We start from the raw sequence: 15445 nt of genomic DNA on the forward strand, positions 1-15445 counted from the left end.
ATGAAGGTCGAGCAGGCCGGGAGCCACGTTGACGAGAGGGACAGTGGTTGGGCAGGAGTTGACCAACGGGAAGGCCATGGTAAGAAGGGACTGGCAAGGATTGGCAAGGATCGCTGATTGGCAAGGTACGACCGATGACATCAGAAGTGGACTGCGTGTGGATTGGTGGAGAGCTGAACATGCAGCGGTGGCCTGCGGGCATTGGAGGAGAAGCACCGATGATGTCACGACCCGACGAATAAAAGAAGACTCGGACCGACATTTTCGCTCTTGCCTTTTGCCCTTTACGCCTTCATCTTGCCCTCGACGACCTCTTGCCCTTCCTCTCGCCTATCACATCTTCCTCTGTCCCTCGACGTTCCTGCCTCTCGCTCACCCCTGGTCCTCGACATTCTTGCTGACTCCATCCTTTGGCGTGCGAGGAGAACAGAGGCCGACGTGGCTGGGGAGGCAAGCTGCGCACCTGCCGTCCAAGATGGACCATGCAACGATGCCTGGATTTATGCGTGCGCACCAAAAGACGTGCGGGTTTTCCGCCAATGGCCCGGAGACGATTCCTGAGGAGAAATACCGCAGCCGATTGAGTTAAGTCCTCCAAATTAAATTCACACATAATTTATTTTAAAGTTCTTTTTATATTCCCCCTTTGTCCGTGTTTTAAGTCTGGTGTAGAGGATCCCATAGGAATTTAGTTTTACCGTCGCGTTTTTCCTGTCACAGGTATTTATTGTAATAAATCGTTTTGTTATTTTCCCTGTACATTTTAGACCTGTTTTTCGTTTGAGTTATTTTCTTTGCAGACTTTGGGACTGCCGGCGGATCGACAGGTAAGACTCTTCATCCCTCCCCCTTCTCTTTCTTCCTCCCGTGTATATATAAAATCCGCTGTTTGAACATCGCCTTGGAGTAAAGCTCACTATTGGCTATTCGTGACTCTCCCAGTGTTAACTGAGATCAGTCACATGACAATATATATATAGCGTGAAAGCTATGTACAGTATAAGCGTGAAAGCGTGAAACTATATTATAAGCGTGAAAGTTTGTCTTTGTTTGTTTGTTTGTTTGTTTGTTTGTTCTGAAACAGCGTCGCCATTTCTCAACGGATCTTCCGCAAATTTGGCACGGGGGTCCCTATGCACCACAGAATCACTGATGAACAAAAAAAACCCGACCACCCCCACCCCCACCCCCACCCCATGGGGACCAAATTTGACGTTTCTGCACTGCCTCCAAATCAAAGCTATTTCATCCTAGGATACTCTCTCATGGGATGTTTCAGTAGGCAATTGTTCACAGCCATTTGCAATAATGTTTACAAATACTGGTATTGTCAGTACAAAAGGTAAGATATAGTTATATTGATTTTGGTGTATGTTTTTCAGTCAATACGCATATTGTTTTTCACTCAGTGGTGTCATATACTACTCAACACTGACGTATGTTTTTCAGTCCATACGGATATTGTTCTTCACTCAGTCGTGTCACATACAACTCAACACGAACGTTTCAATACATTTGTGTTTTTCTCCTTTCTTACAGACAATCACTTCTCAGTAACTTCGTAAATGGGACCGAAGAGGCAACGTTCTGCAAGTGCAGATGCACATGCAATACAAGTACAACAAAAGAGACAAAGAGAGTCCTCAGCAGAGAGAGAAGCTCGACTTGCAGCCCAGCGAGCCAGACAGGCACAACTAAGATCAGCTCAAACTCCTGCTCAAACACAAGCGCGAATTGCTGCACACCAGACCAGGCAGACAGCACTCAGGGCTGCAGAAACTCCGGCCCAGACAACTTCTAGAAAAGCGGCCGATTTAGCCAGACATACCCCCAGTGTTATGCATCTTGAGATTCATTTGGAAAATGGGGAAAGAGTTTACTTCACAGAAGAAACCGTGCTGCAGCGAGCCCAGCAGCCACCTCAGACCAAACTAACTGCATTCTTTGATTTGTGCAAACAGGATTCCTTTGCTAGAAGGCTTCTCTACTGTGAAGTGCCCAGATATTACACCTGGCAAGAAGGGAAAAAGGCATTTCAGCCAAGAAAGCAAGGTGCAACAATCCATGGACACCCTCACATCAGATCCAGTCAAGTGTTATGTCGTGTCTACACTGTTCATCCCAGCAACTCTGAGTGCTTTTATCTCAGACTCCTCCTGCACAACATTCATGGTCCAACCTCATTCCAGGATCTCAAGACAGTTGCTCGATATGTCTGTGCAACATACCATGAAGCTTGCCTGAGAAGAGGTCTCTTGGAAGATGATGCACCCTGGAACAGTACCTTGGAAGAGGCTGCAGTCTCGCATTCTCCAAGCAAGATGAGGAGCCTCTTTGCTATCATTATATGTGCCTGTTCACCATCCAATCCTGAGCAACTTTGGCATAATCACCAGGACAGCATGACAGAAGACATACTGTATCAAGCACAACAAGTCAAAAAACCCAAACCTGCAGTTTACCTCTGCCATGTACAACCAAGCACTGGTACTCATTGAAAATACTGTACAGTCCATGGCTGGCAAGGATCTGCAACAGTGTGGACTGCCTGCTCCTGTACGAACTGAACCTGCAACTCTCAGTCGAGAGATGCTTCAGGCAACCACCTATGACATTCAACAGCTGCAACAGTATGTCCACCAAAATGAACCACTCTTGGTTCCAGATCAAAAAGAAGCTTATACAAGGATCAAACAATTGTTGACATCTGACTCGGGTGGAATTGTTTTCCTTGATGCCCCTGGTGGAACAGGCAAAACGTTTTTGATCAACTTAATTTTGACACAAGTTTGTGCACTACAGCAGATTGCTATGGCAGTGGCCTCATCTGGAATTGCTGCAACTTTGCTCACAGGTGGCAGGACTGCTCATTCTGCCTTTAAGCTGCCACTCAACCTGGCCCACAATGAGAGTCCTGTGTGCAATATTGGCAAAGGATCTGGACAGGCACAGGTTCTAAAGCAGGCCAAGCTGATAGTATGGGATGAGTGTACAATGTCTCACAGACTTGCATTTGAGGCTCTCGATCGCACCTTACAGGATCTCAGAGGTAACGCTAAAATCATGGGTGGAGTCACACTCTTGCTCTCTGGAGATTTCAGGCAAACTCTACCAGGCATTCCAAAGGGTACACCTGCTGATGAGTTGAGAGCATGCCTCAAAGAATCCTATATTTGGAGACGAGTGGAAAAACTCCATCTTTCTACCAACATGAGAGTTGCACTTAATAGAGATGTGTCAGCAGGCCAGTTTCCAAAGGTTTTTCTTCAACTGGGCAATGGTCGGCTACCAGTAGACACTGAGACTGGAGATGTCACAATACCCCCAAATTGTGGAACAATCATCAACACATCTGAAGAAATGATATTAAAGGTTTATCCTAGCCTCTCACAGAATTATAAAAACCATGAGTGGCTTTGTGCCATCCTTGCTCCCAAAAATGACATTGTGCAGGATATTAATGCCACCATCATTCAACAGCTACCAGACCAATCCACATGGTACAAGTCAGTTGACACTGTAGTTCATCTTGACGATGCTGTCAACTGTCCAACAGAGTTTCTAAACTCTCTTCAGCTCACTGGCGTTCCAGCTCACAATCTGCAACTGAAAGTGGGAGCCCCCATTATGTGCTACGAAATTTGGATGCACCAAAACTCTGTAACGGTACAAGACTCGCTGTCAAAACTCTTATGCCCCATGTGATCGAAGCCACCATTATGACTGGTTGTGCCAATTGAGAGGATGTTTTTATTCCACGGATTCCCATCATCCCAACAGATATGCCATTTCAGTTCAAGCGCCTTCAGTTTCCAGTGAGACTATCATTTGCTATGACCATCAACAAGTCTCAGGGACAGTCTCTCAAGGTTGCTGGAGTTGAACTGACAGGTCCATGTTTCTCTCATGGTCATCTCTACGTTGCATGCTCACGTGTTGGGGCAAGCACACATCTTTTCATCAGAGCACCAAACGGCAGAACAAGAAATGTTGTCTACCCCAGAGCTCTTGCTGACTAAAACACATGTCTGTTAATATTTTACCTAGGCAGCGCTGGTGGCCCAGTGGATCATGTGCTTGCTTGCCACGCAGACGATCCGCATTCCAATCCCAGCAGCGGCAAAAATTTGTGAAGCCACCAAATGTGGCCCGTTCTGAGATATAGTCCCTAAATGGATTGAACTTGGACAAAAATAACCAACTTACTCACTCTTTTTTTTTTTACTTAAATGACTTAACTTATAGCAAGTTCTTATGTTATGTACATATAATTACATACAACATGAACTACATAACAACTTGCTATAAGTCAAGTCATTTACTTTCTACATATTTGGATCCCGGGCAACGCCGGGTACCTTTGCTAGTATATATATATATATATATATATATATATATATATATATATATATATATATATATACATATATATACAGTATATATATATATATATATATATATATATACATATATATACAGTATATATATATATATATATATATATGAGGATGAGGAGCCTCTCATGCTATATATATATACACACATGTATATAACATGATGAAGCAGCAATCGGATAGTTTATAGTCGAGTCGGAAATGTACTCCAGATTAGACAGCTGAAGGGTAAGTGCACTCACAGCCTTTGTACCATCCTGTGGGACACAAAAAGAAAGCACACACACACCTTTATTCTTCAGATTTTTGGATCTTTTTTTATTTTTAAATTCCTGAGGACTCTATTCTCAGTGAAAGTCCAGCAAACATTTGAAAGTAACAAATGAGCGATGTAATTGATCTGATTTACTATATAGCATCAAAACAAGTGAGTGTAACATCAAACATCAAAAGTAAACATCAAAACAAGTTAAAAAAATTATTTAAAATGTGGGAATAGTTATGTCATTATCCTTTTCCAAAAGTCCTATAATTAATAAATACAGAGAGGAAGAAGAATGAACAAACACTCTAAACTCAACTTCTACCGTTGATATTTCTCAGTGCTATTTACACCTGAAGACTTTGACACAAAATCACAGATAAATGATAAGACAAACTGACCACACCCAAAATATAAGATTTACTATAAATGATCTTCGCTTGGCCCACCACACAAGGATGAACTATGTAAGATGCTTATCTCTTCCACACCTTACAGCCTTCACTCCTCCTCCTGTTCTCATTTGCCATTTTACACCTGGATAGCAGTTTGCCTGGCTCTTGGTTCCCTCTCCTTCCTTCCTCATTGTGACCAAACCACAAACTTCAGCCATGTCGTTCCATATTCCATCCTATGAGGACCTGGACTTGGCAGAGAAGGAGTTCAGCGGAAGGCCCAAATGGGACAACAAGATGCAGTATATGCTCACCTGTGTGGGCTTCTCAGTGGGACTGGGAAACGTGTGGCGCTTCCCATACCTGTGCCAGAGTCATGGTGGAGGTACGTACTGTGTACCGAGGATAACGGGTCCCACATATGGGGGCTCAGGAAATGAGCAACGAGGCTGGGATTGTGAGTTGGACTATTTGTGGATCAACAAGTGTGGGTGTCAATGTGATTGATATTGAGGGTCAAGGGGCTGTAGGCTATACTTGACTTGTCTTTTTAAAATAAGATATAATATGGAGAGGAAGCCATTAGATTAGGCCCATCAAACCTGCGCTATGGTTGGCAACCTATGGTTTGTCCGTACTCTATCCTTTAAAAATGCCAAGAAGAATATAACGTTGTCCGTTTTTGTGCCGTTGACGGTGGCATGATGTTCTCAGGTTGTCCATTGTCCGTGATAGGTTTTCGTTACCGCGATAACTTGAGAACAGCTGATGGGATCTTAGTCAAACTTGGTGCAGGTATGTATAATAAGGTAAATATGAACTGATTAGATTTTGGGGTCACGAGGTCAAAGACCAAACGTCAGAGGTCATGTTAGGTAATGCCGCTCTATCTCACTCTCTCTCTATTTTTTTTTTTTTTGTATACAAGATCGAGGCCGTGAAAGAGCTAACATTAATCACACAAAAAAATCAAACTGACACATACAACATATAATAAGGGTAGCGGTAGACAAGATGGGGAGAGGAGGGGAAGCACAAACACAACATTTGAGAGCAGGGACATCGGGAGATCTGTGGGAGGGAGAGGGCTTGGGGGGAAGAGGCGTGGGAAGGGAGGGGGGGGGGGGGAGGAGGGGGGAGTGGTATAAAACACGTGGACACTGCTTGGACTTCCAGGAAAGAAGTTGGTATTTCAGAAAAGTGGATCTGGGGTGAATTAACGGGGGCAGAAAAGATCAAGGTTTTGGATGGGGGAAGACAAGAGATAGTGGTGAACAGCTGTTTTAAAGACCTGGAGGGAGTAGTGGGATTGGAGGGGAGTGAGGGAGTTTGTTCCAGAGGTGGGAGAAAAGAGGAATGAAAGAGTGAAGGTGAGCAGAGAGGCTAGATATTGGCAGTGTAACCATAAGAGGGTTGCAGGCAGATCTTGTGTGACCTGTAGGAATATTTCGGGGACAGAGCACAGAGAGAGCTCGGGGAGTAAGGATGGAGAGGTGTCGGTAGAAGACAGAAAGACCACCAACCTGCCTGCGGTGAGTGAGTGAAAGGCCCTCGGAGTTAGCTTCATCGTGGGAGATGCCAATGATTCTGAGAGCTTTGGTTTCAACAGCGTGAAGCCGAGCTAGGTGAGAGGCAGGAGCACCAGCTCAGAGGGGAGAGCAGTATTCCATTGAGCTGCGGATGAAAGCCTTGTATGTGGTGAGGAGCTCAGCTGTGCCAAGGAAGGACAAGGAAGGACCAAGGAGGGAAGGACAACCCAAAAGCTTGAGTGACAGAACTTCTTTGAGAGGATTGTTCAGAAAGTCGATGGGAGGGTTGTTCAGTCGGTCTTTTCGGAGAGACATAGTAAGAGTGTGAGATTTGTCAGGATTGAAAGACATGTTCCACTTGTCCCACTTGTTCCACTTTGACCAGTCTGTGATTTTGACCAGGTCTGCAGATATTGAGGAGGCTGCAGACTGCCGATCTGAGGGATGAGGAATGGAGCGGCAGAGAGTGGAGGAGTCAGCAAAGAGATAGAGAGGATTTTCCAGAGAGTCAGAGAGATCATTGATGAAGACCAGAAAAAGCACAGGGCCCAGAATACTACCTTGGGGAACTCCAGCCAGAACAGGAAGAGGAGATGACAGATATCCATTCAGGGCCACACGTTGACTACAACCAGAGAGGAAGTCCGCAAGCCATGCGTGGAGATTTCCATGGATACCATAGGAGGAGAGTTTGGTGAGCAGAGCGGGGTGCCAGACCATATCGAAGGCACATGATATGTCGAGGGAGACAGCTCTGATTTCCTGTTTGACATTGAGGACCTCCATCCATTGTTGAGACAGCAGAAGCAGCATGTCCAGAGTGGAATGACCTGGTCTGAATCCAAATTGATGATCAGAGATCAAGCCATTGGAGAAGAGGAAGGATTTGATATCCGAAGCAATGATGGATTCAATGACTTTGCTGATAATTGGGAGCAGGCTGATTGGTCTGTAGTTGCAAGGATCTGTTTTTGCACCTTTTTTGTGTAAAGCAGTGATGTTGGCTGATTTCCAAGCTGATGGCAGATTACCTTGAGCAAAAGAGAGGGTGAGGAGAACAGAGAGAGGGTGAGATAGAGCGGCAGAGCAGGATTTTAGGACCCGTGGGCTGATGCCGTCTGGTCCAGTTGCAGGATCAGAGTCGAGGTTTGACAAAAACCTCTCCACCTTGTCAGGAGAGAAGGACACAGAGTCCAGGAGCATCTGAGTTCGACTGGGTAAGGTGGGTACAGAGAGAGATGGGTTTGGGACACGAGATTCTGAGGCAAACACAGAGTTGAGGCATTCGGCTTTGTCACGTGCAGTGTCAACTGTGTTGCTATTTGAGGTAAGGGAGGGGATGGACGGGGAACAAACCCCAGAAACGGATTTGACCAGACGCCACCAGGATTTGGAGGAAGGAGACAGGTTTGAGAGATCAGTGTTGAGAGTAGAGAGATAGTGCTTCCTGGCTCTCCTGAGGGTAGACACACCCTTGTTCCGAGCTTGGTGGAAGGAACTGAGATTGCCTTCAGTTGGATTAGCCTTCCAAGAGGCAAAGGCAAGTTGTTTCAGGGCAACTGTCTCACCACAAGATTCAGTGTACCATCGAGGGGAGGAAGGGTATGACACCTGAAGACGAGATGGGATAAATCTGTGCATGAGAGAGAGCAGTTTACTTTGGAAGAATTCCCAGAATGAGTTGATGTCAGAGGCAGTAGAGATGGGAGACCAGTCCAGATGATTGATGGCTGCTTGAAGACCATGCCCCTCGGCCTGAGGGAAATGTGTTAAGGATTCGTCACTTCCGGTGTTGTGGTTTTCATCCACTTGAAATATTTCTGATTCTATGTACTCAGAACGACCTTGTTCAAGAGGGTTACAAACCTTTTATTTCAGAGGGGTTTGTGTCACTGGATGGAGACTTGACTAACCAGAGACCGGTTAGGGTATTGAGGGACACAGGAGCACATCAATCTTTGATGCTTGAAGGCATTTCGCCATTGTCAGAGAAGACGGCAACTGGTGTTAGTGTTCGTTTACAGGGGGTTGGTGGCTATGTTAAAGCTCCACTTCATGTCATCCATTTGCAGTCTGATTTGGTGTCAGGACCGGTCACCGTAGGTTTGCAAGCCACTCTTCCTGTAGAGGGAGTATCTTTTGTTTTCGGGAATGATTTGGCCGGTGGTCAAGTTTCTGGTAACCCGATGTTTGTTGAAAAAGCCTAGTATGGAAAATAACGCCGCGCAGTTAGAGCAGGATATTCCGGGTATCTTTCCATCCTGTACCGCGACTCGTGTTATGAGTAGGAAGCGCCCTGACGAGAAGAGGAAGTACCCTGAAACTAAGTGTCAGCACACACAAGTCAGGGATGGAGGCAGTGTTGGCAAGCTCTTTGTAGGTGGACTAAACTTCAACACAAAGGAAGATGTTCTGGACTCTGTCTTCGGCAGATATGGACCGCTCTTGGAAGTGCTGCTGATAAAAGACAGGGAGACGCAAAAGTCAAGAGGGTTTGGCTTTGTCACGTTTGAAAACACAAAGGACGCCAAAAATGCAGAAAAGGATTTGGATGGCAAGGATTTGGAGGGTCGGACCATAACAGTAGAGAAGGCAGTCCATAGGCGTCGAGGGGGCTACACAGGAGGAAAACGTGGAGGTAGTTTCAGGGGTGGCTGTGGCTCCCAGGATGGGAGTCGTAGTTTTGGTGGTGGCCGCAGTCGATATTACTATGGAGGCTCCCAGAGTTACGGCAGCTCCCGAAGGGATGATTATCAGGGTAGTGGCCGAGAAGGGGACCGCTATTCACGTGACTGCAGCGACAAGCGGTCCAACCATGATTATTATGAAAGTTAGGAAGAGTTGAAGCACTGAATGCTGTGGAGCAGCCGAGCCAAGATTCCTACACGGATTAACCGTGAACGGTGACGGTGAACGGTGAACCGTGAACGGTGAACACGTTTTGTTCCCAAAGGCGTCCATGTAGTGAACTTTCCTACACGGATTAACCGTGAACTCCACGTTCCTAAAGGCGTCCATGTAGTGAATACTTCCAGGCCTCACCACCCAACAACCATGGAACCTGGCTCTCAGCTCGGCCTCCCGGGAAAAGTGCTATAGATTTGTTTGCCTTTGGATTTTTGATCACAACCCCTTAACCTTCATTCAAAAGAAACTAAAAATAAAAATCAGAGGTTGATGAGATGGAGTTTGGCTTTGCAGGGGGTTCAACTTGGAAATTGAGCATGTAAAGGGCAGGGACAATGTTGTTGCTGATGCTTTTCCAGAGTGAATTAACTTTGGAAATCTCTGTAAGTTGTTTGAAGTTTTGTTACTTTATTTTTGGGAAATATTGATTATTGTTGATCACGGGAATTGATGATTTGGAGTGTGAGTCTACTTTTGTTTGTTTAAAGAATTTTGCCTGCAAAGAAAGTTTTCACTATGTTCGAACTTTCTTTCTTGAGGGGGGGGAAGTGTTACAGATTCGTCACTTCCGGTGTTGTGGTTTTCATCCACTTGAAATATTTCTGATTCTATGTACTATTATTGTCTTCAAAAGGTTTATTGTTCATGAACTGTTTGCAAAGGATAAAAGCGTTAATGTTCAAAAGAGACAGGAAGCCGGATCGGGAGCCGGAAGACGAGGCGGAGGAGAGAAAGAGGGCGGAGCGAGTTGAGTCGGACAAGAAAGCGGAGTTGCTCCGGGTTCTGAAGCGAACGTTGGCGAGCCAGAGTCACTCGCGAACTTTCGGGTTTCCGGGAGAGGAATTCCTATGATGGAGTTGTCATCGCTGTGACCGGTCAACCTGCATGTCAGGTTTTGCGATCGATTCAGGAGAGAATTATCGCCGCGCCGTGCGCCACGAGACCGGGTCGTCGGCCATTTTGACTCGCGCAGGATTTGTGCTTCGCTCACGGTTTCGTTTCTTTTCGACAATTCTGACCGCATTCAGACGTCGATCTGGGGCGTGTGTGTGACGCAGATTTTTGAAGGCTAATTCGTCCATACCCGAGGGTGTGATCTCTCGGTCGCCTGTAGGGCGCCGTTGGATTTCCCAGTTGCCTTGAGGGCGCCTTTGTGCAGCTTCGGCTGTGTGACTGCCCTGGCCATCCGCACGGGATTCTGGTCGTTTGGACATCGTTCTAGCGATTGCTGGAGCGAATCAACTTCGTCTTGGAGCCGGGAATAAGAGACATTGGGGAAGGTTCTTGTTACACTCACTTGGAGCACAGTGAGTTATATATTGCAAAACTGATGGTACCATCATAGGACATATTGATTGTACTTTTGAATACTATTGTTGTTGTACCGTTATTCTTGTGTGATCTCAATACAATATTTGTTTGTGAGTAACAATTGGGTTGGCTTCTCCATTGATCTTTGACACACAGAATAACACATTTTTCTGCCGTGACTCCTCTCGGGGCTCGGAGGTACACCGTGACCAGGGGGTCGGGGAGGAGCACGCAACAAATGCCAGACTCGTCGACGCTGAGGAGGCTCTCTGAGAATAGCCAGAGAGATATCCACTTTAACAAGCACATGATCAGAAGAACCAATTGGAGCAGAAGAAGAGCAGCAGACATTTGCAGGGAAGTTAGTCATAACCAAGTCTAGAAGAGAAGATACTCCATTGACTGAGAGCCAGGTCGGGAAATTGACAGATTGTGTCAATCCCATGGCTGGTGAGAGAGGAACCCACACCCAGCCAGCTGGCATGATGACAGTTGAAGTCGCCACATATGCGGAAGAGAGAGTTGGGATGAGTGGATAGAAGTTGGTCCATGTTGTCAGACAGGGAGATGTAAATGGAGTCATCACTGTTTGGGGGACGGTACAGAACACATATGAACAAAAGGTGGGAGCGGAGAGGAATCCATAGCCAGAGGTACTCCTGGGGGTGGGGTGGAGAGAGGGCAGTGCAAGGGGAGTGAGGAAGAGAGTTTTTGATAAAGATAGCAACTCCACCACCACGACGAGGCTCAGGTCTATCATACCGGACGAGGGAGTAACCAGGAAGAGATATTAAGGAATCAGAGACATCTTGAAGGAGGAAAGTTTCTGTGAAGCAGATCAGGTCGGGATTGTCAGAAGCAATCTGAATGGAGAGATCAATCAGGTTTGAGTGAAGGCCCCGGATGTTTGAGGTCCATACCGTTAATGAAGATGGAGGGGGAGCATCGGGTGCAGGGGAGGGGAGGGGTAGGGTCAGATGAAGGATGAGAGGGGGAGGTAGGGAGAGCTAATGATAGTGTGTCAGAGATTTAAGAAGAGTTAGGAGAAAGGGAAGGATGAGGACAACAAAAGGTTTGATGGTGATGGGATGAGGCACAGTGAGGGGTTGTTTGAGGGGAGGCAGAGGAAAGTACAAGGTTGGAGGAGGTGGAGGTATGAGATGGAAGTGAGATGCAGTGGAGAGGAGGCAGCTTTGAGGAGGAGGAGGAGGAGGAGGGGGGAGAATTGGGGAAAGATGGTAGGCGGAGAGATTTGAAAGGGAGGGCTTGGGGGGGAGGAGTTTGGAATGGGAGGGGTTAGGGGGGAGTTTTGAAGGAGAGGGGTGAGGATGGAGATTTGAAGGGGAGGAGCAAAGTGGGAGATTTGGAGGGGAGGGGTGAGGGGGGAGTTTAGGAGGGGAAGAGAAAGGGGGGAGATGTGGAGGGGAGGGTGAGAGGGGAGAATTGAAAGGGAGGGGGGAGGAGGGGGGTTTAGGAGGGGAGGTGTGAGGGGGGAGTTCAGAAAGTGGATGATTAATGAAAAACGAACATTTATAACAAACTGGGTTTATTGTGATTTTCAAGTCAGAGATCCATTTAAAAACGATAGAGGAGGGGTGAAATGAAGGTGAGTTTAGAGAATGTAGAAAGGAATGACTGTAAGAGATTGAATATTTTTTTGAAGTGGAATGAATTGAAGAGGAAATTGAAAGAAGCCATTTAAATAGGAAGAAAAACAGCGTGTTGTGATATACCACTGAATAAAACACTGCATGGGGAAAGTTTAAACATATTTAAATAATATATAAACAAAACCATGAAAAACAATCTTATATTCACAAAATATCGACGGGGAGAGGGAGCCTAGAGGGACAACCACATGTCACGTGAACAGGGCAAAAGGTGGAAGACAAGGACATAAAGGGGGCAGGGCGAGACAGTGCACGTGGAGGGAAGCACGTGGAGAAATGCACGTGGACAGAAGCACGTGGACAGAAGCACGTGGACAGAAGCACATGGACAGAAGCACACGAACAGAAGCACATGGACAGAAGCACACGAACAGAAGCACACGTGGACAGAAGCACGTGGACAGACGCACGTGGACAGAAGCACGTGGACAGAAGCACGTGGACAGAAGCACGTGGACAGAAGCACGTGGACAGAAGCACGTGGACAGAAGCACGTGGACAGAAGCACGTGGACAGAAGCACGTGGACAGAAGCACGTGGACAGAAGCATGTGGACAGAACAGAAGCACACGACAGAAGCACACGACAGAAGCACACGTGGAGAAAAGGAAATAAATGGGTTTTTCTTTTTTGGCGGGGGATTTAAAACGTTAGATAAAGAGTAGATGTTCGGGGAAGTTCAGGGGAGAAGAGAAAAATATAAGAAACAAGCAATACAGCGAAGGAAATAACTTAAATTAACAAAACATCGACGGGGGAAGCCTCAGGTTACAAGGCCATGCACGCGGAGCGAGCAGAAAACGATTAATTAATTGCAAGTTACACGAATTTCAAACCAAAACTAACTAGAACACACAATAACACATACACAATAAAATAACGAGTGGAAATTTGACAAACACACAAATGTAAAAATACTTAAACTTTTGATGCCGTGGAGAGATCAAAAGTCGCCACCTCGCTCGAGAAACCGGAAGTTATTTAAACCAGAAGAGAGACCAGAAACCAGAAGAGAAACCAGAAGTTAGAAGTTATTCATGTTAGGTAATGCCGCTCTATCGCACCCTCTCTCTGTTCTCTTCACCCTCCCATTTGCTCAAGGTCATCTGCCATCAGCCTGGAAATCAGCCAACATTACCGCTTTACACAAAAAAATGTGCAAAAACAGATCCTTGCAACTACAGACCAATCAGCCTTCTCCCAATTATCAGCAAAGTCATGGAATCCATCATTGCTTTGGATATCAAATCCTTCCTCTTCTCCAATGGCTTGATCTCCAATCATCAATTTGGTTTCAGACCAGGCCATTCTACTCTGGACATGTTGCTTCTGCTGTCTCAACAATGGATGGAGGTCCTCAATGCCAAACAGGAAATTAGAGCTGTCTCCCTTGACATATCTCATGCCTTTGATACAGTCTGGCACCCAGCTCTGCTCACCAAACTCTCCTCCTATGGTATCCATGGAAACCTCCACACATGGCTTGCAGACTTCCTCTCTGGTCGTAGTCAACGTGCGGCCCTGAATGGAATTCTGTCTTCTCCCCTTCCTGTTCAGGCTGGAGTTCTTCAAGGCAGTGTTCTGGGTCCTATACTTTTTCTGGTCTCCATTAATGATCTCTCTGACTCTCTGGAAAATCCTCTCTCTATATTTGCTGATGACTCCACTCTCTGCCACTCCATATCCCAACCCTCAGATCGGCAGGCAGCAACTTCACTCTCTGCAGACCTGGACAATATCACAAACTGGTCAAACAAGTGGAACATATCTTTCAATCCTGACAAATCTCACACTCTCACTTTGTCTCTCCGCAAAGACCGACTGGACATCCCTCCCATCTACTTTCTCAACAATCCTCTTGAAGAAGTTCTGTCACTCAAGCTTTTGGATCTCACTATCTCCCATGATCTTTCCTGGGAAAACCACATTTCAAATCTGACCTCCAAAGCCAGTCGCCATCTGGGCATTCTCCGTCGTGCGAAGTCCTTCCTTGGCACACCTGAGCTCCTCACCACATACAAGGCTTTCATCCACTGCTCAATGGAATACTGCTCTCCCCTCTGGGCTGGTGCTCCTGCCTCACACCGAGCTCGGCTTCACGCTGTGGAAACCAAAGCTTTCAGAATCAATGGCATCCTCCATCATGAAGCTGATTTTGAGAGTCTTTCTCTCTCTCACCGCAGGCAGGTTGGTGGGCTTTCTGTCTTCTACGGACTTAGCTCCCCCAGCTCTTTCTGTGCTCTGCCCCCCAAATATTCCTGCAGGTCGCACAAGATCTGCGAGCAACCCTCTTCTGGTGAAACTGCCAAAATCAAGACTCTCTATTCACCTCCACTCTTTCATTCCTCTTTTCTCCCGCCTCTGGAACAAACTCCCCCACTCTCTTCAATCCCACTCCTCCCTCCAGGTCTTAAAATCAGCTATTCACCACCATCTTTTATCTTCCCCCATCCAAAACCTTGATCTTTTCTATCCCCGTCGTTTCACCACCATCTTTTATCTTCCCCCATCCAAAACCTTGATCTTTTCTACCCCCGTTAAAACACCCCAAATCCACCTCTTTCAATCTCCAACTTCTTTCCTGAAATTCCTCGTAGTGTTCATTTGCCTTATACCGTGTACCCTTCCTCCACCCCCTCGCCCCCTCCCCCTCCCCCTCCCCCTCCCTCCCACTACGGCCTTCTCCCTTCCACAGATTTACCGACTGTTGTTGTGCTTGCATGCTTCCCTCTCTTGTCTCCCGGTCCCTTTATTATATGTTTTATGGGTCCGTGCATGTTTTCGTGTGTAATGTATTCGCTCTTCCACGTGCCTCGAATCTGTATTAAAAAAAAAAAAAAAAAATCCTGTTACCGCGATAACTTGTGAACCAGTGATGGGATTCTGACCAAATTTGGTACAGTTATGTAGAATGATGTAAAGATGAACTGATTACAATTTGGGGGCAAAGGTCAAAGTTTGTAATAGGTCTATAACT

General features: G+C 46.3%; 1 protein-coding gene across 2 annotated transcripts in view; it reads left to right on the forward strand.

Moving 5' to 3' along the window:
• The first annotated feature begins 5106 nt into the window (after nucleotides 1-5106).
• SLC6A19 (solute carrier family 6 member 19) overlaps nucleotides 5107-15445 on the forward strand; it is an 89435-nt gene continuing 79096 nt past the window's right edge. Inside the window, exon 1 of one of the 2 annotated variants that reach the window (XM_068128289.2) lies at nucleotides 5107-5436. In XM_068128289.2, the coding sequence (XP_067984390.1) occupies nucleotides 5268-5436 (169 nt within the window). In that variant the 5' untranslated portion in view covers nucleotides 5107-5267. The remainder of the gene's footprint in view (nucleotides 5437-15445) is intronic. The other variant, XM_068128290.2, reaches the window with a different exon arrangement.

The sequence above is a fragment of the Myxine glutinosa genome, chromosome 9, assembly GCF_964187855.1.
Source record: "Myxine glutinosa chromosome 9, kmMyxGlut1.1, whole genome shotgun sequence".
NCBI classification, from domain to species: Eukaryota; Metazoa; Chordata; class Myxini; order Myxiniformes; family Myxinidae; genus Myxine; species Myxine glutinosa.